At 38.6% G+C, this 26,768-nt stretch overlaps 1 protein-coding gene across 1 annotated transcript in view; it reads left to right on the forward strand.

The window, feature by feature from the left end:
* The window catches only part of SSR1 (signal sequence receptor subunit 1), a 40,487-nt gene that overhangs the window by 10,651 nt on the left and 3,068 nt on the right, over positions 1–26,768 (forward strand). The window contains exons 6-8 of the mRNA XM_060614865.2: positions 298–376; positions 3,358–3,451; positions 13,191–13,254. Coding sequence (XP_060470848.1) covers positions 298–376; positions 3,358–3,451; positions 13,191–13,254 — 237 coding nt within the window. The remainder of the gene's footprint in view (positions 1–297; positions 377–3,357; positions 3,452–13,190; positions 13,255–26,768) is intronic.

Raw genomic sequence — 26,768 nt, forward strand, 5'->3', positions numbered from 1 at the left:
TTGAGTATGACAAATAATAAAGTAATTTTATTTATTTTAGATCAGATACTTGATTTTTTTTTTTGACTAATTGTTCTTAAAGATAAAAGTAAATTTGTGGAACTTACTACCTAGATGTAAATTGAATATAAAATATTTTCTTCCTTTGCCCCACAAGTTATTTGGAAAACTTACATTGTGTTAGAATTACAATTGTAATTAGTTGTGCTATTGTTTGAGGTAAAGCAGAATTCTAGTTTTAATTAGTTGTGTTTCTTATGAATTAAAGCCAGTTTGTTTTTTCTCCTTTTATATCAGAATCTTTATGTATATGTTCCTTGCTGGTCTTGGGCTGTTGGTGGTTGTTGGCCTTCATCAACTCCTAGAATCTAGAAAGGTAATTCTAAATGAATGACTCTTACAGTCATACATCAAAAGTTGTTATATACTGAGCATATTCTAGTTATTTGTGGCTTCTTGCTATCATTCTGAGTTTGTGTATTTACAGGTTTGTTGCACCTTAAAAAAATTTTTTTCTTACTGTTTATTTTTTGAGAGCAAGCATGAGTGGGGGAGGGGCAGAGAGACCGGAGAGAGAGAATCCCAGGCAGGCTCTGCACTGTCAGCACAGAGCCCGATGTGGGGCTCGAACTCAAAAACTATGACCTGAGCTGAGATCAAGAGTCAGGTGCTTAACCAACTGAACCACCCAGGCATCCCTGTTGTACCTTTTTAAAATAAAACTGGGGCACCTGGGTGGCTCATTTAAGTGTCCGACTCTTGATTTTGGCTCAGGTTACCATCTCATGGTTCTTCGTGAGATTGAGCCCCATGTCCAGCTCTGCAGTGGCAGAGCCTGCTTGGAATTCTCTCTGTCTCCCTTTCTGCCCCTCCCCTGCTCACATGTGCCCTTTCTCTTTCTCTCTCTGTCTCAAAATAAACATTAAAAAAAAATAAACTGAAGATGAGACCTTGGATATGTGACTGATTTGTTTAGACTTTCATATACATACAATTAGCGTCTTTGGCTACACCCTCCAGAATGATCTTTACCTTCTTACTGTAATTCTAAATCGTGCTAGAATTTTATTCTTTAAACTCAATAAGATTTCATTGTTCTGTTTACTATGCTTTTTCATGGATTTGTTACTCGTGAGCAACACAGATTTTAGATTTGCTTTAATACTCTTAACTGTAAGGATAGCAATTACGTAAGTCTTTTCATTTGAAAAAGGAAGAATGAATTTGGCTGTATTCTGTCTAGCTTCTGCTTTCTTGTTAAGGTACTAAAGTGGCAACACTGAAGCGCCTGCTATAATCTTGGTTTCTCTTTCTCTGGATACAGTAGCTAATTCCATCACTGTATCTTTATCTCCCTGTCCTCCCTGCAAAAAACCAGAGCAACCCATATTATTGCTCTCAATGGAAAATATAACACGATTTGTGTCAGAGACAGTAAGTACTTCCTCTTTAAAAGAGAAATACCGGGGCGCCTGGGTGATGCAGTCGGTTAAGCGACCAACTTGATCTCGGCTCAGGTCACAATCTCACGGTTCATGAGTTCGAACCCCGCATCAAGCATCTGAGCTGATGGCACAGAGCCTGCTTGGGATTCTGTCTCTTATTCTGTCTGTCCCTCCCCTATTTGTGCACTCCGACACCCACGTTTTCTCTCTTAGTGAATAAACTTTAAAAAAATAAAATGTTCTTTATTTTAAAAATAATAAAAAAAAATAAAAGAAATACTTGGAGGGCACCTGGGTGACTCATTTGGTTAAGCTTGGCTCAGGTCATGATCTCATGGTTGTGGGTACTGTGTCGGACGTGGTGCCTGCTTTGGAATCTCTGTCTCCTCCTCTCTCTGTCCCTTCCCCCCCCCCCCTAAAACAAACATTTAGGATAAAAAATAGAAGAGAAATACACAGGGCACCTGGGTGGCTCAGTTGGTTAAGCGTCTGACTCTTGATTTCAGCTCAGGTCATGATCTCGTGGTTTTAAGAGTTTGAGCTCCACGTTGAGCTCCGTGTTGGCCATGTAGAACCTGCTTGGGATTTTCTCTCTCTCCCTCTCTCTCTGCCCCTCCTGTGAGCTCTCACTCTCTCAAATAAATAAACTTAAAAAAAAAGAGATGGGGCCCCTGGGTGGCTCAGTCAGTTAAGCACCTGACTTCAGCTCAGGTCATGATCTCACGGTTCATGAGAGCACAGCTCACGCTAGGCTGTGTGCTGACAGCTCAGCCTGGAGCCTGCTTCAGATTCTGTCTCCCTCTCTCTCTGCCCTCCTCTGCCCACACCCTGTGTCTCTGTCTCTCAAAAATGAATAAATGTTAAAAGTTTTTTTTTTTTTTTTAAAGAGAAATACTTAGTGCTCAAGTGTTAATTTCCATAACTTTCTTTCCCACGTTTTCATGATAGCATTTTTGCTATAAATTTGTGTATTAGGTATAATGGCATCTTTAAATTTTTTTTTTTTTTATTTGGATGAAGCCATTTTTTAGTTACCTTTCTGTGTATATAGTCTGGTTTCTGGACTGTATAACTAATACTCTTATGTAAATGGCTAGGTTTTTTTGTTTGTTTTAAGAGCAAGACTAAAGAAGGAATTGAATCACTTTCTTCCAAACAGTTTTGCTGCAAGTACTCCAGGGACAAAGTTTGAGGTTGTTGTTGGCTTAAATGAGATTTTATGTTCTTGTTTTGTTTTACCTGTGCCGTCTGTTTAAAAAGTGTGTTTAGGTAACAATGCAGCAATCTGCCTGCCTACATTGAATGTTTTAGTAATTATCTTGAATTTTGTTTGATGTAGAAAACTTATTCTTTAAAGTTCGTTTCCCAAAGAGAAAGAAAAATTGTATAAATAGAAGTTCTTGCTTTGTCCACCAGTTGTATAACAACATATGAAGCTTTATAGCAGAGGAAAAGGTCTTTAAAACCTGAAAACAAATAATTGTTGCAAAGATTTATTACTTATAATTTATTCTTTTTTTTTTTAATGTTTTATTTATTTTTGAGAGAGTGTACACACACACATGGGCGGAGGAGGGGCAGAGTGAGAGGGAGACAGGATCTGAAGAGGGCTCTGTGCTGACAGCAGAGAGCCCTGTGCAGGGCTTGAACTCACAAACTGTGCGATTGTGACCTGAGCCGAAGTCAAACACTTAACCCATTGAGCCACCCAAGTCCCCCCCCCTTATTGTTTATTCTTTATAATTAGTGTTAGACATGACTTTTTTTCTTTTAATTAATAAAATACTTAAGTAAGGGTATGTTTGTAAAACTATTTAAGATATATAAATTAGGTAACTTAATAGGTCTTTTTAAAATTACAGTGAACAACATGATAGAACTTCTTTAAAATGATGTTTTTTTGCTTTTTTAGCGCAAGAGACCCATACAGAAGGTAGAAATGGGTACATCAAGTCAGAATGATGTTGACATGAGTTGGATTCCTCAGGAAACTTTGAATCAGATCAGTAAGTACTCTTATAAATGTGGCTGGAAATTTTTTCTCTTAAATGGAAATCAAATTAAGTATTTTAGATTTAAAAACACTTGGTCAATTCTACTTAACACTCATCTTTTCCATTACTTGTATAGAATCTAGTATAATATGATTAGTAAACACTTAAAAATTTTTTTTCTGAGTAGTATTTTTATGCTTTAATTTAGAATGCTTCCATATCTGCAGTTTAATCTACAAATGTGTGAATTCTCTGTATTCCTAATCTTTTCCTATCTCTTTTTTTCTGTTGCTTCAGTGCAGAGTAGAAGAGGTGAGGCAATTAATTTTTTTAATGGTGTTTGCTATGTATAGTTTTGGGGAGGTTGTATAGCATATGAATACAGTACATTTAATGAGTAATGGAACTGTTTTTTATAGCACTATACTTATTAGAAAAACTAACTACCCACTGCAGTTTGAAAGAATAGACCTAAAATATTGCTTGGTGGTTTACCTAACATATTTCAGCTTTATCACATATGCAATTAGTTAAAATATTAATCTTTATAGGTATTTTTTCTTCAGCTGTAAATGGGCTTTAAAAAAAATTTATTGTAAAAGCAGTATGGCTTCATATTAAGAACAATAATAGGGGCATCTGGGTGGCTCAGTTGGTTAAGCATCCGACTCTTGATTTCGGCTCTGCTCATGATCTCACGGTTGGTGAGTTTGAGCTTCACATCGGGCCATGCAATGTGGAGCCTGCTTGGGATTCTCTCTCTCCCCACCCCCCTGTGCCCCTACCCTGCTCACGTTCTTACAAAATAAATAAACTTAAGAAATTAAAACAAAACAAAAACCGTACAGAATGAAAAACTGAGATCACCTTCTCACTCCACTAATTTCTTTTTCTTTTTCTACAAGTAATTGTTATTCTAAGTATTTTCTGTACATTACCAGTGCATATGGCTATTGTTTCTGTGACTATTGTACAGAGATGGCATAATGCTACGTGCACTGTACTAGAATCCCAAGTTTTCGTATGTTGGATATTTTTTTTTATGATACTTATTTACTTCATTGTTTTTAACAGCTGGATAGTATTCCTTTATATAAATGTGTCATGATAAATTGAACGTGTTCTCTGTTGAAGGATGTTTTAATTCCAGATTTTCATTCTTAATTTAAAACTATAATGAATATTTTTATGTAAATTTATGGGATAATTTATCATTTTTTTTTTTTAAATTGAGGTAATTGACATACAACATTATATTAGATTCAGATGTACAGTGTAGTGATTCACTATTTGTATATATTGTGAAATGATCACAGTAAGTCTTGTTACTGGCCCCACACCGTTAAAAGTCTTTTTTTTCTTGTGATAAGAACTTTTAAGATGTTTAAATATACAATACAGTATTAACAACTATAGACACCATGGTATCCATTACACCCCCATAACTTATTTTAAAAAGCTGAAAGTTTGTGCCTTTTGACCCTCTTCTCCTTTCACTGACCCCGCTATCTGGGATAGATAATTCCTTAAAAGTAGAATAGTTAGGTCTAAGATTATATACATTTTTTTTAATGGGAAAAGCTCTTTCCCTCCCAAAAGATAGTGTCCGTTTATGTTCTCAGCAGTGTACAACATTGCCTGTTTCTTTTCTACTCTCACGAGTCTTTCTCAGGCATTAAATATTATCAAATGTTTTAATCTGGTGGTATGGTACAAAATGGGATCATTGTTTTTCATTGACAATTAAGAATGAGATTTGAGGGGCACCTGGGTGGCTCAGTCAGTTAAGCGTCTGACTTCAGCTCAGGTCATGATCTCACAGTTAGTGAGTTCGAGCCCTGCATCAGGCTTTGTGCTAACAGCTCAGAGCCTGGAACCTGCTTCAGATTCTGTGTCTCCTGCTCACTCTCGCACGTTCTCTCTCTCTCAAAAATGATAAATAAACATTAAAAAAATTAATAAAAATTAAAAAGTAAGATTTGACTTCTTTATACATATATAGCCACTTATTTTTTTTGTGAATGAGCTATTTGTGTCCTTCCTGGATTTACAAATTGAATTGTTTCCATGTGTATTACTTTCAGGGAAGGTTCTCTATTGAAACATAATTAAGGTAGGGTAGGTGCTTTATTAAAAGTGGGTACAAAGTAACAGCATAGGAGGGGCTTTCATTCTCTAGGAGAGAGTAGGAGAATTCATTCATAAAAGTTGACTTTTGACCAACCAGAGTCTTGAGTTAGATGAGAAGGAATCTTCAGAGTTTTACGTGCTATGCCAAGGATTTGGCTTTTCTTCTTGGTAAAAGGCAGCCATCAGATACTTTGAAGCAGAGAAATAAACATTTATATTTTTAAAAGAAATTGTAATAGTTTTGTGGTGTATAGTTTAGCAAGCAGAAACTACTAGAAGTAGGGATACTGGTTAGATGAATTCCGTAAAACATCTGAGAAATCCTTAGGGCCTAAGCTAAAGCAGTAGTGATGCAGAGTAAAATAAACTGGAAAGATATTTCAGAATTGGAGGGAATTGGCCTTTGGGTGACTTTTTGGATGTTTTAGGGAGGAAGGAGGAAAAAGTACTTGTGAGTTTTAGGCATCTGGGTGGAAGATGATCCCATTAATGTTAGGGAATATAGGAAGAGCAGCGGACATGCATGAGGGGTGAGGAGTTGGAACTAGATCTGTTGAGTGTGAAAGCCCAGATAAGGATATCCAGTAAGCTATTTGAAAGTTGTATTTAGAGCACAGGTGGATCAAGATTTGGAGATGTTGATGGGTGCCTGGCTGGCTCAATAGGTGGAGCATGCAGCTCTTGATCTCAGGGTTGTAAGTTTGAGCCTCATGTTGGGTGTAGAGATTACTTAAAAATCTTAAGACAGGTGCCTGGGTGGCTCAGTCTGTTAAACATTCTACTCCTGATTTCTGCTCAGGCCATGATCTCATGGTTCCTGAGTTCAAGCCCTGCAACAGGCTCAGCATTGAGAGTGCTGAGCCTGCTTGGGATTCCCTCTTCCTCCCTCTCCCTCTCGTCTCTCCCTCTCGTCTCTCCCTCTCGTCTCTCCCTCTCGTCTCTCCCTCTCGTCTCTCCCTCTCGTCTCTCCCTCTCGTCTCTCCCTCTCGTCTCTCCCTCTCGTCTCTCCCTCTCGTCTCTCCCTCTCCCTCTCCCTCTCGTCCCCCTCGTCTCCCCCTCGTCCCCCCCTTGCCCCCCCTCGCCCCCCTCGTCCCCCTCGACCCCCCTCGCCCCCCCCCTCAAAAATGAGTAAACTTGAAAATAAAGTCTTAGAAAAAAGATTTGAAGTCATTGAATATATAGCATAGGTGGTAGCTGAGGTCCCATGAAATAATGTCTTTAAATTTAAATAAATCTTTAGATAACCTTTTCTCTTTAAGGACAAATTTTCCCCATTATCCTGACATTAGTTATAGCAAAAGATGGAATTGGGTTGTACAGTAGACTGTGGTATCTTTATAATGCATCAGAATTACTTGTAAAGTCTGGTATGTTAAAATACAGGCTCTTCAAAAGTAATTAAATTTTAAGTGTCTTACATGGAATTAGCTGAAACTAATTTGAAAAGTATTAAAAGTTATAATTAAAAACTAAAGTCACCGTAACAGCTGTGGAGCCACCTCTCCAAAAGAATTCTTTCATGACAAATAGATTGGGAGAGTTAGTTTTATAATATCTTTCTTCCTGGCATTATTATTCATGAGCTTTAAAGCTGAGAATGATTATACTTCAGATCATTGATAATTGTATTTTAATCAGCAAGTGTCAAGTATTTAGTCTTTCACAATACTCTGCTAGGTCATGAGTGGTATGTTAAAAAGAATATTACTGTTTTTTCAGAAGTTTACATTTCTACTTGAAAATAAAGCACATGTATGAAATATTTGAGTAATCCAAGGTAGTATATGATATGTGCTAGAAGGAGTTACATGGTACAGACAACTTACAAGTTAGGAAAGAGGACCATATGAGAATCTAGGGAAACCTTGTTGAAGGAAAGAATTGAACCGTTGAGTGCCTCCGTGTACTGGGCATTCACTCTGCAAGGTGAGGTGCTATCCCTCTATTTACTGATGAGACACTGCTACTGAGGAAAAGTAACCTGCCAAGATCCACAGCTGGATTTGTCTCATTCTGAAGCCCACGTACTTTTTCAGGAAGACTTAATACTCAAAGATGGGTAGAGTTGGGATGTCTAGGTGGCTCAGTTAAGCATCCATCTTCAGCTCATGATATCACGGTTTGTGAGTTCAAGCCCCAGCCGTGCTGACAGCTCAGAGGCTGGAGCCTGCTCTGGATTCTGTGTCTGCTTCTCTCTTTGCTCCCCCCGCTGCTTGTGCACGTTTTTTCTCTCTCTTTTTCTAAAAAATAAACATTAGAAAAAAAATGTTAAAAATAAGTATATAAATAAAAATTAAAAAGGTGGGTAGAGTTAAAGTCACTAAATATTTTTTAGTACTTGTCTTTCTTCCTCAAAATCTGATTGTCCAGCTGAGTTTGTTTTAGGACCACGTCTTACTACCAAAAGACACTCGTATTATTCCTTCTCTTTTTCTTTTATTACTTATTTCTAAAAACAAAAATAATCCTTTTTAGTGTTTTTTTTAAGTTTTCATTGTTGTTTTTGGGGGTTTGTTTGTTTGTGTGTTTACTAATTTCTGCACCCAACATGAGACTTGAACTCACGACTCAGATCAAGAATTACATGCTCTTCTGACTGAGCCAGCCCAGGGCATCCCAATTATTTGCCCTTTTAGAGTGCAGGTTGTTTTTTTGTTTGTTTGTTTTCTATACAGATACAGTGACACACACTACCTCAAAAAAAATTTCAATTTGCAAAGAAATAACCTTTTCCTGACAGAAATAACATCACATTTAAAGAATTATGAATTACTTTATTAATAATCATGTTGAAATTTCTTCAGTTGTTTCAAAAATACCTTTTATAGCTGGTTTTTCCAATATAGGATGATGCATTGCATCTGTTTGTTCTGTTTCTTAAGTCCTTTTTAATTTATAGCAGCTCAAGAGATGGCCGCTTGTCCTCTGGAAAAGGACTTCTCACACTTTATTTTTTTAAATTTTTTAAAGTTTATTTATTTTGAAAGAGAGAGAGAGTAAGCGTGTGAGCAGGGGAGGGGCAGAGAGAGAGGGAGAGAGAGAATCCCAAGCAGACTCCATGCTGTCAGCCCAAAGCCAGGGCTTCCCAAACTTTGTGTGCAAGATCACTTGAAAATCTTACGCAGTTTTGGATTCAGTTGTTCTAGGGTGGGGCCTAAGTGTCAGTGTTCTAATAGGCTCCCAGGTGATGCCAGTGCTGCTGACCCATTGATCACACTGAGGGAATGAGACTCTAAAAAATCTCTTGTTCCAGATTTCTCTGACTGTTTTCTCCTGGTGTGTTTTAGCTAACATTTCTTTTAACTTGGAAGACTAATCTATAGGTTTGATTAGATTTAGATGAATCATTTTTGGCTGATATGTCATAACTTAAAAGTACTTTTCCCTGTATCACATCAAGAAACTCTATCTGATTAGTGATGCTAAACTGAGCACTAGATTAGGGTGGTAGCCACATGATCGTTCCATGTAACCAGGATCGGATAGGTCTTTTTTGCTTGCAACCTAGAAGTTACCTGTATACTATCACTTTGACACGCACCAATGTCCAGTTCTCTAAACCATTCACCATTTGATATTCCTTTCCTGAATCAGTAATGTTTCAGAAGTTGTGATGATTTTTAATTGAAATTTGTTTAATTTTTACTAACTGCTATTGTTTTGTAAAGTAAAGCTTTCTTTCATCAACTGGGACTTTTTGGTTACCTTAAAAGGACAATTCCTATTGAAAAAGCAGGCTAAATGCTTAATTCTTATCTTTATTTTCCAATTTTCAAAGAGTTGGTTTAAAAGCCACCCAAATGGTGACAGATGAGTTTTTCCTAATTCTCTCCTTTTTGACTATCCTGTATAGACTCGGTTTTTCATAGAATCTGTGGATTTTAGTCAACTGTATTCTTTTTGATGCTCAAATTGTTAAAGAGTTTTGACTACTGGTTGCCTTTTTGAACTACCTCCAATCTTACCCTTTTGTACTTTGAATGATCCCTTACTTGTTGGCTCAAGAAGATAATCTAGACATTTTGTACTTTCTCTACCTTAGGCATGGAGTAAGCTGTTTCTCCAAGGACCCCTGGATGATACTTAGAAATGAAAATCTGGACATTAGGGATGTCCTTGACATTGGATGACATGGTTTCTAGGCCCATTCTGTGAACTGAGCTAGAAAATAGCTATTTTTTCAAATCCCAAATCATATTGATATTTTCAGTTCAATTTTTAATAGTATTTTTACTTAATTTTGTATGCTTGTATTTCTCTTATACTTGGTTCCTTACAGCAATAGTTCTCAAACTGTAGCCCTCCCCAGAACCACCTGAATTGCCTCTTCCCCTTGTTAGGCCCCACCCCCTAGAGTTTCCAATTGAGTAGGTCTGGGGTGAAGCCCAAGAATTTGCATATCTGTATTTTCAAGTGACTTTGAAGCTACTGGTCCAGACCATACTTTGAGAGCCACTCTTAGAACATGCTTTTCTCAGAGTAAAGGGGTTGAGACAAATGGAAGATACTTTAGGTTGAAAAAATAGCCATTTCTTTCAGAGATGGTACATGTACTTTGCATATTTGAGGATAAAATGGAGAACACCAAGAGAAACTTTGAAGATCATGGAGCAGGAGGTGTGCATGGAAGCAGAAGGTCTCTCAAGCTTTGAGGAATTACCTTTGGGGAGTGGTAGTGTGAGGACAAGCGAGTGTAAGGGGCCAGCATTTATTTTGGAAGATTTTTCTCCATCTCACCAGAACATGAAAGAGGGGTGTGGTTTTAAACAATTTGAGCCTGTCCCTAATAAGGTTTTTTTTTTTTTCTTTTTAATTTTTTTAACGTTTATTCATTTTTGAGAGAGCACAAGTAGGGGAGTGGCAGAGAGAGAGGGAGACACAGAATTGGAAGCAGGCTCCAGGCTCTGAGCTGTCAGCACAGAGCCCGATGAGGGGCTCAAACCCACGAACTGTGAGATCATGACCTGAGCCGAAGTTGGATGGTTAACCGACTGAGCCACTCAGGTGCCCCTAATAAGTTTTTTTATGAAGGGCAGGGTGGGCATTTTCACATTGGGCCCATTTACTGAATATCATTAACATATTTTAGTGTTTTTTGTTTTTTCAGTTAACTGATTTTTTCATATACTTTAGGTTTTACTCTTAAAAGCTAAAATATTTTGATCTTAAATATTTTGTTGGATTTTTAAAAATAGTTTTTTAGGGTTTTGGGTAGGGAGGGTTGTAAGAGGGGGGTGTTTTTTCTTTGATGGCTGAAAAGCATCATTATACACATTAGTTATTGTTTTTTAGTGAAGTAAAATGCTGCTCTCTAGGCCGTTAAGGTATTTGGAGCCATTTTCCCAAAAGCTGAATGTTTTTAGGCCACTATCTTAACTCTGTTTCTCATTTATATGCTTCTTTTTAAGTTTTTTGTTAATGTTATTTATTTTTGAGAGAGGGCAGGTGGGGGAGGGGCAGAGAGAGAGAGGAAGACACAGAATTCAAAGCAGGCTCCAGGCTCTGAGCTGTCAGCACAGCCCAACGCGGGGCTCGAACCCACAAATGGTTTGATTATGACCGTAGCTGAAGTCGGATGCTTAACCAACTGAGCCACCTAGGCACCCTCTCATTTATCTGCCTCTTAACTGTGATGTGCTAGGTAGGTGATGGAGGTCTTTAGACTTGAGACTCCATTAAGCTGAGTTGGCTGCCTTACTGGAGTCAGATTGTTGTGTGTTGAAATAGGCATTGCAGTTCCTCTGAGGCACTTTTTCCTGTATTCTCATATTTAAAACCCTGCTGCAGGTGGTTGAAATTGTTGGAAGTCAGTAATCACCACTTCACATCTGCATAGTAACAGCTGTATTTGCACAGATGGCTGTTAGATTCTAAAGTACTTTTTGAATCAAATGTCACATTCAGCATATTGTTTATTTTAAAATATTATCTAGGGGTTCGTGGGTGGCTCAGTTCTTTAAGCATCTGACTTCAGCTCAGGTCATGATCTCACAGTTCGTGAGTTCAAGCCTCACATCGGGGTATGTGCTGACAACTCAGAGCCTGGAGCCTGCTTCGGATTCTTCTCTCTCTCTCTCTCTCTCTCTCTCTCTCTCTCTCTCTCTCTCCCCCCTCCCTCCCTCCTCCTCCCTCCCACTCTCTCTCTCTTTCCCCCTCCCCTGCTCGCACTCTGTCTCTCTCTCTCTCAAAAATAAATTTAAAAAAGAAACATAAAATATTATCTAGTAATTGGTCAGTTGTCTGAAGGCAGTAGTTTAGTCTGACCTTTCTGAAATCTGATGAAAGTTGTAGACTTCTTCAGAAAAATGCTTCTGTGCTCAGTTTTAGGTGAGTTGAGCCTCCCCAAATGCATCATTAACTAACCTGTTTTAATAAAGTACTGAGATCAGTTTTCACGTGATTTGTAGGCTCAGTCTTAATATTTCATAGTCACTAACATTTAAGCACATTTTAGAAAAAAATTAGTTGCTAAATATTCTCGATAAACATTTACTATATATTTTAAAAATATGGTGATCTGGTAATTTTAGAAAATAAAAATTAAGATATTGTAGGTGGATTTTTTTTTTCATACCGTTCTTCATGAAATGCTTACAAATGAACCCCATACTTTGGTGTTAAATACCTTTTTTTTTTAAGCTGTAAAAATAATTATAATTTGTAACATATTCCCCAAAGAGCTTATCTTCCTAATATGTATGCAAAGGGCTCCTAGAAAATAAAAAGGGTAGTGGTCAGAGAGAAGACAGCTTTTTTAAAGAAACATAGGTGATGCTTACTGGTTGGACATAGAGAGACACCACCAATTTAGCTATTGTTTAGTAGACTCCACTAAGAATCTAATGTAAGAGATAAAGAGAGGGATGCCTGGGTGGCTCAGTCAGTTAAGTGTCCAGCTCTTGATTCTGGTTCAGGTCATGATCTCACAGCTTGTGAGTTCTAGCCCTGCATCAGGCTCTGCACTGGCAGTGTGAAGCCTGCTTGGGCTTCCCTCTTTCCCTCTCTGCCCCTCCCCTCCCAGGTGCATACCTGCTCTCAAAGTAAATTAACATTGTAAAAAAGGAGATAAAGAGAAAAAAGTACAAAGATAATACTTAGGTGTGCAGGATGGTTTTGGTATTGATCATCTGTCCAAAAATTTCCTTTAATCTGCTGCTGCTTCCAGGAAAATGTATGAAATTGCCAAAAATTATGCAAACTGCATGGCTACATTTATAAATATTAATTTGTAACCAATATACATGTTTTTGAGCTGCAAACTTCATACCTCTTACAGTATTTCTAAAGTGTTTACTTATGCATGTATAAGCATATTCATTGTAGAGTTTAAGAAGATTATACTTGGTGGCTTCAGTATTCTAGTAACCAAGATTAGGTCTTTTCCCATCCTGATTGCACGAAGTTTTGTTTTAATTGAGTTACTTCTTGAAGGATTATCTTAAAGGTTATTTTAAAAACCTATACTAGATAAGAAGCATTTATTATTAGGGTATTTTTGCATGTGTGTGTGTGTTTTCTTTTTTTAACTTAGTGGTAAAGCTGAAGGAAAATGCTTTTTAAAGGTCTTTTGAATCCATTGTACTTAAAATAAGCAAGTTAAAAACTTTCTCTTTTCTTCCAGATAAAGCTTCACCAAGAAGGTTGCCCAGGAAACGGGCACAGAAGAGATCAGTGGGATCTGATGAGTAAATGTTCCTTTGTGCAACAATTCAGTCTTTACTTAACCTGCCCTAATGTTTTTCGGCCTGATGGGAATTAGTGCAGAGAAGCCATATCACCATAGAAGGCAACTACTACTTACATGTGGACTGAGCAATCAGAGTCTGTGGCGATAATATTACTGAAAATGCACTGCATTCATTTTTCTAAAGTAACAAATTTGGGTTTTTTTAAGCCATTAAAATCTATGTGTGTGCGTGTGTATGTATGTGAGCAGTTGGTCTTACCAGAATCATTGTTGAACTACCTGAAGCATGCCTTTAGAATACTGAATATAATGATGTTGTCTCTTTTTGACATTTTCTGATATTTCCCCCCAAAACTTAATGAATATTTGTCCAATATGATTGTAGATGTCCTGCTTTTAGACTGTTTTAAAGGAAACTGTTTTTTAGAATTGCTCAAATCCCAGTTGATGGCACAAATTACTGTTTTGTTCTTGTTGCTGTTTTACAACTAGTATTCTAAAGGCACACACAGGAGTAGCTGCTTTTTAGCAATAGAATTGTTTTGGTATTTTTGCTGCTGTTTACTATAATGCGCACCTTCAGAAAACTTCCCAAATGAGTCCAAGGAATTTGGGGATTTCTAGCAACAAAATTGTGAAGCATGAGAAATCTGCTGATTTTGATATATAAAACCAGCCCCACCCTCTTTTTGTTTTTATTTTTGTTTTTACAAAAAAAAAAAATGGTACATTTGTGGGAACTGAGTTGTGTTATCCATCGTTTTCTCTCTGACCCAAGAGGTAGCTCTGCAGTGATTTTAGACCTCTTTAAGTTGTCGTTTTGTTTTTTTTAAGAGATCATTTTTTCCCCCTTAATTAGAAGTATCTTGCTTTTAGAAAAATTGCCTTGGTCTACAGACTAAGCAAAAAGTCAGTTTATAGGGGCAGAGATATATTACAAGTAATACTAATCTGTTAAAAAAAGATGAGTTGGTTATTTTTTTAAGTAGTTAACCAGTTGGTTCTTATCTAATCTTTTGGGTATTTTGGTTGTTCAGAAGCATTTATTTTTTTAGTTAATCTAAAGAATTCCAAAGTTTTAAGCACTTAAGATCTCAACCAAAATTAAATTGGACTTCATAAAACCCTATTAGAGTCACTCTTGTCATAGGTAGTAAATAAAGTTTGGCATTATTGTCAGACTGGAAAAAGGGTAAAGTAAAATAGATGAACAAATTAAGAGGCTTTTCCTCTCTGTCTTTAAGCCATAGTCTCCCACGTATATTTCGTAAGGAAATGGTAAATGAAATTCTAGTGGCTGTTTAATTCCTGATCGGTCTTTATTACAATGAACTAACCTCTCCTCCCCTCTTCATTATAATCCCCACTCACGTCCATGCAAAACAACAGCAAAACAAGACACACAGACAAAAAAATCTTTCCAGGTTCTTTAAGTATTTAAACATCTGAGCCAAAGCCAGAATAGAATAGAAGTTACTGTATAGTTGTTAATCATTTTGCAAGTAGGGGCTAAGGTGTCAAATTATCTATATTGGCATTGCTGAACTATAAACTTTCTATACCTGTAATATAAAGTGTTTGAGTTTTTAATTGGGCTGTATGATCAATAGCTTATTTTGAAAAAGCTCTATGAGCTGTAAAAACTGCATGTTTTTTGTTTAATGTAATATAGGAGACCCTCCACCTTCTCAAGGAATATATTCCAAAACATTGTTTTGTGAATTTCTAAGTTTGTGAAACTACTAGAACATAATGCGGTGAGGTGTAATTACAAAATTTAAATGGCTTCTAGAGAGTTTTATTGACTACTTGGTGATACTTAGGCAGTGGCAAAGCTACACTGAGTTACAGATGCCAGCCCTTCAGCCTCCTAAGTAATTTGCCTTACATACTAGCCTTTCCACTGCTGAGGTTCCGATCAGTGCCTCAGAAATCATTTGTCATGTTTCATTTTTTAGCATAGATTGGGAACAGTTGAAATCCTTTAAATCCTCAGCTGCCAGGGGTCTTCTATAGTATCAGTATGTGTTTAGCAGAAACTAACTCCATAATGAATGGAATTCAATTCCACACATGGTTTGTTCAAGCACACTTAATAAGTAGCCTATTTTTTAAATGTCTTTTTTAAATGTAAATATTTGGATGAAGTTTTTAAAGTTTGTTTTGATATATTCATTTGCTACACCAACCATGGTTTCAGAATTCACCTTTTGAGCAAATTGGTTTCAGAATCTGTAAAATGAACCAAGAATCTTGTATATCAAACCTGTTACCCAGACATGTGAGAATAATGTGTTCATAAAGCATGGATCTCGCTTTGGTTGTATAGCTTCATTCATTCATTTCATGGTCTCACATAGTGACTTTTAAGACTCCCCCTGCCTTCTTGAACCCTCTGAGATGTTGTCTGAGGAGGGGCGGGGTGGGGTGGGAATGGGACCTGCAAGGTCCTGAGGAAGATAGAACTCAGAAGAAAAGGAACATGGGCTTGGTTTTAGTGAAGTTTTTAATTTCATATAAGCTTCAGAAAATAGCTTTGTGGAAGCTATTTTCCACAAAGGCAAATTTAGATCTTAAAACATTAAAAAGTCCACTGCCTGAAGCATGTATTTGCAGTGCATCAGCCTGTACTTGTATTTGCCTCTGTTAAGGAATAGTTAATGGTGAAAATAGGACATTGAAATCTTTAATGACTGTTACTTCGGAGGTATAGTAGTAGGTAAATGTAATAATATGCAAGTCTCATATAGCATTCATCTTTTGTGGAAGAAAAAAGGTACTTGGTTAGTGCATTTAAATAATGCAGTTTGTTTTTTTTAACCTTGAACTTGGCAATACACATCATCTCTCACCAAGATTTTGGTAGGATACAGTCCTTGGGTTTTCAGTCTTCATTTTAGTTCCAAAATTAGATTTTAGCTTAAATTTAAAAATTTAAATCTGTATTTTCAAATATACTTGAAGTAATTTGCCACACTTTTGGACCACATCACTTATAGCTGTAAAATCAGTACATTTGCTCTAATTTTACTAAATAAAATCCTACTTGGAACATCTCCACCTTAGCGAAGAGCAGCCTGACATGTCAACCCCTTACTCTTAATTAGCATAAGTGGAATAGGATATTGGGAAGGAAGAAGAAAACTTACCTGACCTGCAGACATCTAAACAGTTTCTTTAGGGGCTCTTATGAACTTTACCAGTTAGTATTTGTAGGATTTTTTTTTTTTTTACTTATACAAAAGCCTGAACTTTTGTAGTAACTAATTACATAATCTGGAGTTTGCCCTTTTCTACATTTTGGAATTATCTGGGAATATGGCTCTGAAGCTCAGGTACCATTTAATGTAGCTGCTTTTTTAAAGGCAGTAGGAAAGGAATTCACTTATTAAACATCAGTGATGGACTGTCCTCTTGGGCCTTTCCATTCATCATCTAATAAACCTTCAGAACAACTCCCTGAGGGAAGATGATTCTCATTTTTATAGAGGGGGAAAAACCAAACCCTGAATTTAAGTAGCTTGCTCAAGGCGTTATGTATTGAATTTAGATTCAGAACTTTTTCTGAAACTCCCACATTCTTTCCCCTGACCCATGTTTAAGACGGAATTTTATAAAACCAAGCATTTGGGCAGATTCAGCAACCAGAAAGTTCCAAAAAACTCAATACTGAATGTATTATGTCTATGCTTGTACTATACAATAGTATATAAATGCCGTTCAACTCTAGAACGCTGTAAAACCCCAGAATCTTCTCAGCTGTTACATGTCGATTTGTGCATTAGTTTGTGATGTTTTTGAAATTTTTATATGATGGTTCAGTTATTCACAATACCCTATTTAATCTTAGTTAATGACATCTCTTAAATGTACTCCTGAGTAACAAAATCATGGTCTTTAAAAACGTTTTCTTTAAGATTTGACGGGATTTTCAAGTTTTAAGGGGTAGAAGATTCATCTTTGTGTAAAGAGATGAGGATGAGGGGCTTGTGTGTGTTTCAGTCAGTTAAGTGTCTCTTGATTTCGGCTCAGATCATGATCTCACAGTTTTGAGATAGAGTCCCCACATCAGGTTCCTAGGTGGACAGTGGAGCCTAACTTAAGATTCTCTCGCTGCACCTCACCTATTTGCATGCATGTACTCTCAAAACAAAACAAACAAATGAAAGTGAATTACAGTTGACCTTTGACTAATGGGTTTGAAAGGTAGGGTCCACTTATATGTGGATTTTTTTCAATAAATAGTGCTGTAAATGTATTTCCTCTTATGGTTTTCTGTAAATTTTTTTAATGTTTTCTTTATTTTCTTTTTTTTAATTTTTTTTTTAATGTTTATTTATTTTTGAGACAGAGACAGAGCATGAGCAGGGAAGGGGCAGAGAGGGAGGGAGACACAGGATGTGAAGCAGGCTCCAGGCTCTGAGCTGTCAGCACAGAGCCCGACGCGGGGCTTGAACTCGCGGACTGTGAGATCATGACCTGAGCCGAAGTCGGATGCTTAACGGACTGAGCCACCCAGGCACCCCTTTTAATGTTTTATTTTTGAGAGAGACAGCGTATGAGTGGGGCAGGGGCAGAGAGGGAGGCACAGAATCTGAAGTAGGCTCCAGGCTCTGAGCTGTCAGCAGAGAGCCTGACATGGGGCTTGAACCCACAAACTGAGATCATGAGCTAGAGTCAGATGCTTAACTGACTGAGCCATCCAGGCACCCCTCCTCTTATGATTTTCTTAACCTTTTTTCTAAAGCTTTATTACAGGGATATAGTATGTAATATACAAATATATGTTAATTGATTATATCATTGGTAAGGGTTCTGGTCAGCAGTAGGCTGATTAGTACTTAATTTTGGCAGATATTTTGGAGTTAAGTTTTTGGAATTACTCAAAAGGTATATGTGAATTTTTTAATGCATGGGAATTGGCAACCCAAACCCTGCATTCAGGGGTGAGCTATTCATTCTTGGGTTATACAAGTACACAAAATTGGGATTGTAGGTTAGGCTTGTGTCTTCTATCTATTCAAGTAGGGATTTTGCTTAGTGGGCATCATGGAGCATTAAAAAGAAAATCCCATGTCCTCTAGAAAACATGAAGGACAGCCCGTATGTAGACTTCTGTTGTAGTACCTATGTCAGTTTATCACTGTGTTGCTTTTCCCTCTGCTAGACTGAGTTCCGCATCTTGTTTGCCTTTTATCCCCAATTTCTAGCTTGCAGTTGTCATGTGGGAACCACAAGGTTTAAAGAAAGTATGAGAAAGTGTGGGCCAATTTTCATTTGTCAACTCTTCCATGGGATTGTGTTCAGAGGTATTTCTGGTGATAACCCAATATCATTGGCAATTGTCAGGTTGAACAAGGACAGATGGTATGGTATGCTAGCGTTGGGATTAGGGTGTGGTCCACCATGGCCACTAGCCAATGGTGGCCTTGAGAAAGCAGCTCATCTCTGAAGTCTTGATGTGTTCTTTTTAAATTGAGAGATACTCGAAGTGTCAGTCCCAAATTGTCTGATTGTGTTACCTACGAACCCTTACTTAATACAGTATTATTAAATGATTCTTCTTAAATTTTGTTAACTTAGCAAAACGAAAAAGAACTAAGGTACAGAATGGACTGCCTAGAGGCTGCCTGAGGTTCGAATCCTAGCTCTCTTAATTGGAGCAAGTCGTATCACCTCATTGGCTTCAGTTTTGGGTACCGACCTTTTGGAGTTGTTAGCGGTTCAGAACAACATAGCCTAGCACACCAGAAGCTATGGAAGTGATTGCTGCTGCTGTCACAAAGCGCCACGCTGTTAACGTCCCATGATGCGTATGCGCAGTGGTGTACCTGGCACTTTTTGGACTTCTCTGTGGAGTAATATAGTTAAATCTGTATGGGAAAGCTAAATCCTGGTGGTTTTTTAAGCTAAAGAGTGAAAGTCTTAAGACGGACATGTAATGTGGCCAGCGCTCTACATTTAACAGTGAACCAGAGTAGTGGGGCTGGCACTGGGAGTGCTGTTGTAATCTCTTAGAGCCTGCACATCAAGCTGAGAATTCTGTCTTTCAGAACCCTTGGAGTGGCTACAGGTTTTCCAGTGGTGGCAGTGCTTTTCAAAACATTTTTGAAAGCCCTCAGAATTTCTTTGAGCTTCACACCGAGCCACCCAAAGAAAATCAGTCATGTTTGTGTATCTTCAGAAATCTATTTGATCATCCGTTTTACATTCGTCAAAATAGGTGCTCAGGCTCTAAAAGCATTTTAGAAAGGGGTAGGAGAAATATTTTAGTCAAGAATAGTGTTCAGATTGAGCAAGTATATATATATATATATATATATATATATATATACACACACACACACACACACACACATATATACACACATGTATGTGTATATGCACACATGTATATATGTGTGTACATATATATGTATATACACACACATATACACACATATGTAGATATATATATACACACACACATCAAACATCTGTGTTCTTCTATACATTCTTAATACAACTATCCTAGATAACTGCATTATCTGTGATGAAACCACTTCAAGTTGCCCACAGGCACCCATGGTGCAGATTTGGCCCATTGCTATCTCTAGCTTTACTGGGACAAGATCCGTGAATACTCAGGGAGCACGTTCACATTCACGCACAAAATATGCTTACCTGTGTTCTAGTTTCATTGCTTAGGATTGGCTTGATAGCTTCTCTGAGGTTAGATATGTTCTGTGTTTTTTTGTGCTGTCACAGCCAGAAGTCAAGATGGATTTATAAATACTCTGGACAGTGGCTCTTTTAAAAAGACCTGTAGAAGATTTAAAGCAGTTGGTTCTCAGTATACTTGAAAACAGGACTTCATTCTTTGAACTCTTCCAGGCAGTTGATGATTAGAGTCCTATGTATTTTAAGGTCTTGAATTTAATGTCTCAAAACTGTTCATAATCAAGTGAACTTTCCATGGCTTAGAAATACTGGTTGTGTATTTGAATTCACCCCTACAAGCTGCTGGCACTCTGTGTCTTCACTAAGTGGGAAAATAAGACCTAGAGGGGGCTGTCGGCTGCCTGTCCTGAAGCCGTCCGCAGAGCCCTTCCTAGAGTATTGTCATTTCCAGAACCACCGGTAAGATCCTGTGACCCATGGGGCACTACAGTGACTTTTCACATGGCTGATGGCCTGATAGATCTGGTTTCGAGGAGGAATCCTAGACGGGCGCTGTCTTGGTTATCTGTGCAGTGAAGACTTTACTGTGCTGATGCTGTCTACACGAGGTGCCCAGAACTGTTATGGGACCTTACTCAACTGTCACCAATCCCATTTCTCAGATTCTTGAGACTTCTATTTCCAGATGTGCACCTCCTTTCCCATTGTCCTCACCATCTCTGACTTTTTTCTTTTTGTGCCCACCTATACAGAAACCCTCCTGTCTTAAGTCTTTTGCAGGATTCTCTTGCCCCTCGACCTGCATTGCTGTTTATGTTGTTTTCTCTCTTCGTCAAAGTATCTCTTAAGCTATTGGCTTCTTTTTCTTCATTAGGCTTTCAGTCTTTTCATTTCATTCAATTTAGCTTCTGTCCCCACAAACCTGCTCTCAGGATCTCATGGTTCCCTACTTGCCAGCCTTCTGCAACTCAGTTCTCTGGCCTCCACTTGTGCATTTAACCCACTGGCCACCAGGCCCCCCTGCCAATTCCCCTTAGTTCCTGTGATGCTCTTACCTCCTTTACATGTCACTGCTGACTAACCCCAACCTTTGGTCATTGTTCTCTCTGTACTGGCTTTGAATAGCTTTATCTGCTGTGTTTATTACCTCAATCCCCAGCTATTTTCCTGGTGCCCTCCTGCCTGTGATTTCCTGTTCACTTAAACTTTTTATTGTAACCCCGAACAAACATGTCACAGATGTTTATTTCCCTGCGTGAATCTCCCCTAACTTCTCACCATTCTCTAGTAACACGACTCATTTATCCAGTATTAAATCTTAAAAAGTCCGAGTATAGTCATTTGCACATAAGTATTTAATAAATTCTTAACTAATTTTAGCTCTGCTATGAATTAAATTAGATTACAATTCTGCTTCAAAATCTAACAATTTAAGAACTTCAAAGAAATCTGAACTCAATTCATCATAGGCAAAACTACTTCTGGTTCAAAATATTTCTTTTAATATTTCCTAATTCATTGCAGGAGGTCTTGGGTTTAGTATTTTAATTCCAGTGCTTTCAGACTTGGAAATGTGATTTCTAGCAGTGTATTTTAATCAGGTTATTTATGACACAACTTTCTTCTGCAGTGTGAGATTTTATTTGGTGACTGTATCTAAGATGTTATCTGGCTGTCTTGTAGGACTCTTCAATGAAAGTTGGCCTGATTAAACCATAACATTCTTGTGCAGCTTTGAGAATGTTCCTGCTGTATGAGTATCTCTTATCACAGTTTTTCCAGTTTGGTAAATTCAAGAACACCCTTTTTCTTTGTTATTTCCATTGGTCTAACCTACCGCCCAAACCGTCTGCTGCATCTTCTAAAATTTACATATCCCTTCATTAAAGCTGATCTCGAAAGTATTTGTATGCAGTAAAAATGTTTCCTAAAGTGCCACTGCATATTACTTCTAGGTCTTAACGATGAGAAGCACGAAGTGAATCTAAAACATTAAGCAAAAAAAGGAAAACTACAATATTGATCTTAATTACCCCCTGGAATTTGTAAGAAAAAAAAAAAAAGCTTCACACATTGTCTGCATTTAAAATTCCGACATTTCAAGTAACAAAGTCTTCTTTTAGAATAAAGATGATTTAGGGTGAGTTTTGTGCTATTTGTCAGTGAGTTGACTGTTCAGGTGGTGGACGTAAAACCCACCCCCCACCACTCTCACATATTGAGAGTTTGGGTTCCCAGAAATTGTACAGACTGCATCCTCTGACCTTTTAGACATTTTTTAAGCAAGCAGAGATGCATCTTTGATTTAGCTTACTCAGCACATATTGATGAGTCAGTACCTAGAATTTCCTTTTCAAGATTTTATTATAAGTGGCAGAACTGAATTAATGTGTTCTTCATGGAAAAAGTATGGAGATCTCCAAAAAACTTTGGAAATTTAGTGTTTGTAACTATGTCATGTTTTTTAGTCTTTGCTGCTGAAAGGGAAAAAAAAAATGAAGAATCAAAATATTAGGACAGTAAGAAACCAGCATTTTAGTTTCTTGTCCACAATGCTTAAAACACTCTGTATTCTATAAATTTCAGATTAGTCCAAAGTCTAAAGAGCAGTATACCCACAGAATGCTAAAGTAGGTTTTTGTGGTAGGGTGATAGACTTTTTTTTTCCTTTTCAAGATGTTTGTAATATGCTTATATTTTATAATGGAAGAAATAAGTGTTAAATTTATCGGAGCCTCCTACAATGAGTATAATAATCACAATGGTTGTGGGCAGTTTTGCTGTAGCTCATAAAATGAGCCCATCTTTAAAACTTGGATGTATGGTCACTTTATATATTCAAAAAAATTAAGATAGATTATTGATGGAAAATCCTTGAGAGTATTTTTCATTTTTTCCTTAAAGGAACCAAACCTTCCCATGTGTTATTTTTCGAATTTAATAAACGATCTCTGTAGCCAGGTTTGTGCCAGGCACTGAATGCTGGCGCTCTTCCCCCACACCTTGTCCGCCAATCCCTGTGCCCATGATGGCCCAGTGATTCCAGTCCGGCCCCTTGTCTGGACTCCAGTCCCACTTAAGTTGGAGCATGGAGACCCACCGTCGTCCACAGGAGCTCTGGTATTCCCTTGCCTCTCACATCTCTTCTGCTTCCCTCTGGCCCCCAGCCTTGGCAGGTCTTGAGCCCACACATTGTCCTTGATTCTCCTTGCCGGCTAGCCTTCCCTGACCTGCTTACCTCATCCAAGGCCTCTGCTCAAGCACCTGCATCACACCACTGTTTATTGTCCGTATTCCCTCACCACTATCTGAGATTACCTTGTTCTTCCATTATCTGTCACCCCCTTTGGAAATGGAAATTTTTGTGACAGCAGGAATTTTATTTAACTTAACCGGATCACCAAGGCTTAAACCATTACTAACACATGATAAATGTTTGAATATATATGGATTATTTAATTATCACACAACCATACGGTGAAGTAGGTATACCCTCATTTTGCAAGTGAGGGACCTGAATACACAAGTAGCTTACTAAAAATCACTCAACTATTAAGTGACAAAGCTGAGATCAGAATACAGGTGTGTCTGTGTCCAGAACTTTCACAGGATCTCCCTCATGATACGGAAGTTTTCCAGGTGGGAGTCTGGTCACCATTCACTGGAAACTCAGCAGAAAATAGGCTGAATTGCTGTGCTTTGGATTCACACATGCCCGAGTCTTGGCTTCCCTCTGTGCACATACGCACCAGACTTCCAGGCTCACGTGGCGGACGACTGTACCCTGGAGGCTTCTAGAGAATAAGAGGCTGAAACGGCCTCTTCGTGGTACATTTCAGCCCCGCAAGGAAGCGCTTACTGAAACAAAAAAAGGAAACTGGCAAGCAAGTGCCCAAGAGTTGCTAAAGTGTGGTTGATACGAAATCCTGTAGGTGAGTTCTAGAAAAAAGGAAGTGAAAAAATAAGGAAGCTGTGGCTTCAAAATGAAGTCAGTTCCCAAATTGTGACTGAATTGTAACCTTAAATGTGTTTTTTTGTTGTTAAATGCATAATGACAAACTTAGTAAATTATACCAAGTTGAGACAGCTAAGTAGCTATCATAGGTGCACAGAGGCTGCCCACTAGCCATTACAGGATCACCATAAGGAAAGAGACCAAAGAATACTAGCAGTGTAAGCCCCCTTCAGGTAGTGTTTCAAGTCAAGAGACTAGCTGTGTTAAGATAGATATAGATATATTTTTTTAATTACTGAATTTGTAATAGGAATAATTGTGTGTTTTGGGTTTCATAATTTATTATTTTTTAAGTTTTTTTTGAGAGAGGGAGAGAGAGAATGAATGGGGGAGGGCCAGAGGGCAAGTGAGAGAATCCCAAGGAGGCTCCACACAGTGTGCAAAGCCCAACTCGGGGCTCAGTTCCACAAACCGTGAGATTGTAACCTGAGCTGAAATCAAGAGTCGGATGCTCAACCAACTGGGCCACCCAGATGCCCTTGGGTTTCATAATTTTAAATCAGTAGTACTCTTCTTTTAGAATCCTGTTATTCCCAGGTTACCTTGATACCTGTCTGCGTGGGTGTGTTTTGCTGCCCTCTGCTGCTAACAGTTGGTACAACAGTGAAGTGTTGACTCCCAGGGCTACCCCTTAACATTGCTAGAAAGGTGAAGGATTGGGAAGAAGACAAGTCTGTCTTAGGAATTTTTCTCTCCTAAAGCAAACTACTGTTTCAACCAATGCAGCCCAACCACACTATGCATGCCTCTGCTCCCCACAACTAACCCCCAAAACTAAACATCAAAGTGAGAAATGGTGCTTTTGCTAAGATGTCAATGAAATGATTTGGATTTTTAAGTTATTTGAAGGATCACATCAGTAGAAAGGTGAATGCTGTAAAAGACACCCCTCCAGCCAACCACACCCAGAATGTGTTCTCTAGATTAATCTTAACCTTCCAAGAGCCATCCACCCCTCTGCTTTGCCTCCATCATGTACACACACACACACACACACACACACGTTTACTTCAGATGAACTAACTAAATATTTTCGCTTGTTGGACATGAATGCAGTGTGATGGTTAATAGCTATTGAAACTAGATTTTGCTTGACTCAAGGCTCACCCACTTAGTGGCAGGGTAACCTTAGACTTGCCACTTAACTGGTCTCAGCCTGTTTCTTCTGTAAAATGGGAATAGTAACTGGAGTTATTAGTCACTAATATTCAATGAATATTTATAAAGCCCTCACTATATGTCAAGTGTTGCATTGAACTTATTAAGATAACTGCATGTAAAGAAAGCTTATCTCAAAGCCTGGTCCAGAGTAACCTAATTTTCACCAGTAAGAAGTAGGTTTCTTTTCCTCATAAGTAATTTTTGTGTGTCAGCAGCTAAAAAATCATCCTGTAAAATTCTAAAGGGTGGTGCCCTTCCTATTTTCTGTACTTAACAGAGCCTCATATGTTATTACAGTTAGAAAGAATCTTATGAGTTATCTGGTCTAGCTTTTGCCAGTCCAAGACTCTCTTCTGTGACCCCCCCGTATGGACACCTCCACTGGGCCAGGCACCCATTCCATCCTTGGACAGCTCCCCTATTAGACAATTCTTTCTTGAACACAAATTGCCTCCTTGTGGTCTGTTTCCCAGTTTTCCCCAGATCATCTTAGAAAAAATCTGCTTGCTTTCTCTCATGACAGTCCTTCATATATTTGAGGAGACCTATCATTCTTACTTTGTAGGCTAAAGTAAAAAGTAATAACCACCTCAGCCTACATGGATTTTTCTTTCTAAAATATTCCCATTATTTTTTTTTTCCAAGGGAACACTGTATTAAGATGATGGAAAACACCTAGCCACTTAAAGTCATACATACTGTATTGAGTAGTGTAATTTAAGGGTCCAAAATAATTATTTGCAACTAAGGTTGGAAATAATCACCATTTGTTCCCTCCCTCCAAAATGCATTACTTCAGCAGTTATTTGCTGTCAGGCAGCATTCATGAATGCAGGTGCCCATAAGATTGGATGGAGGAGGCTTGCTTAAAGCACAGTGTTCAGGGCACCATCCCCAGAGCTTCTGACTTGAGTTCTGGGCTGGAGCCCAGTAATCTGCATTTTAATAAGCATACCCAGTGCTCCCACATGCTACAGTGTGCCCCCAGGAGAGCCTGGTGTCCCACCCGAAGCACTACCTGGTGCAAAGGAAGGAGCCCATCTTCTCTGCTGGCCCCCGGGGAACCCCTAACTAGCCGAAGGGCAGGGCAGCACCTGCACCACAGACGGGGATGGGTTGGGTTGCTGGGCTCTGGGGACCCTCCTTCTGCTTGTACAGGAATGGGGCTGCTTCGCTTGCCTTTTCCTATCGTTCCTGCCCTCTTCTGGGATGCCCCAGAGGCCAGCTAAAGGCAGTGGTGGCGGCTGACCCTTTGAGCACTCCCTGTGATCCAGAAACTCTTCTAAGCATTTTACTTGTGTTCACTCATTTAATGGCCAGGGCCCCCTGCCCTATGAGAAAGGCTCTAATACCATCGTGGTACAGCCAAGGAAACGGAGGCCTCGAGCAATAAGGCAGATTGCCCACTGTCATTACCCTGCTTTAGAGATAGTAAGGCCATCCAGGATCTGGACCTGGGCAGTGTGACTCCAGGAGCCCTGGCCCAAGGCACCGGGAACCCTCCCAGGGCTGTCAGACCCATCCTCCCAAACACTGATGTCCCAAAGCCACCTCAAACTCAATCTGGGAATTGGTCACTTTTCTCCCTAGGTCACTTTCTCCTTCAGTGTTTCCTGCCTCCGTTGGTGTGGTCACTGCCACGGGAAGCCCCCGTTTTACAGGTCCCCCCTCCTTCC

The sequence above is a fragment of the Panthera onca genome, chromosome B2 (genome assembly GCF_046562875.1).
Source record: "Panthera onca isolate mPanOnc1 chromosome B2, mPanOnc1 haplotype 2, whole genome shotgun sequence".
Classification (NCBI taxonomy): domain Eukaryota; kingdom Metazoa; phylum Chordata; class Mammalia; order Carnivora; family Felidae; genus Panthera; species Panthera onca.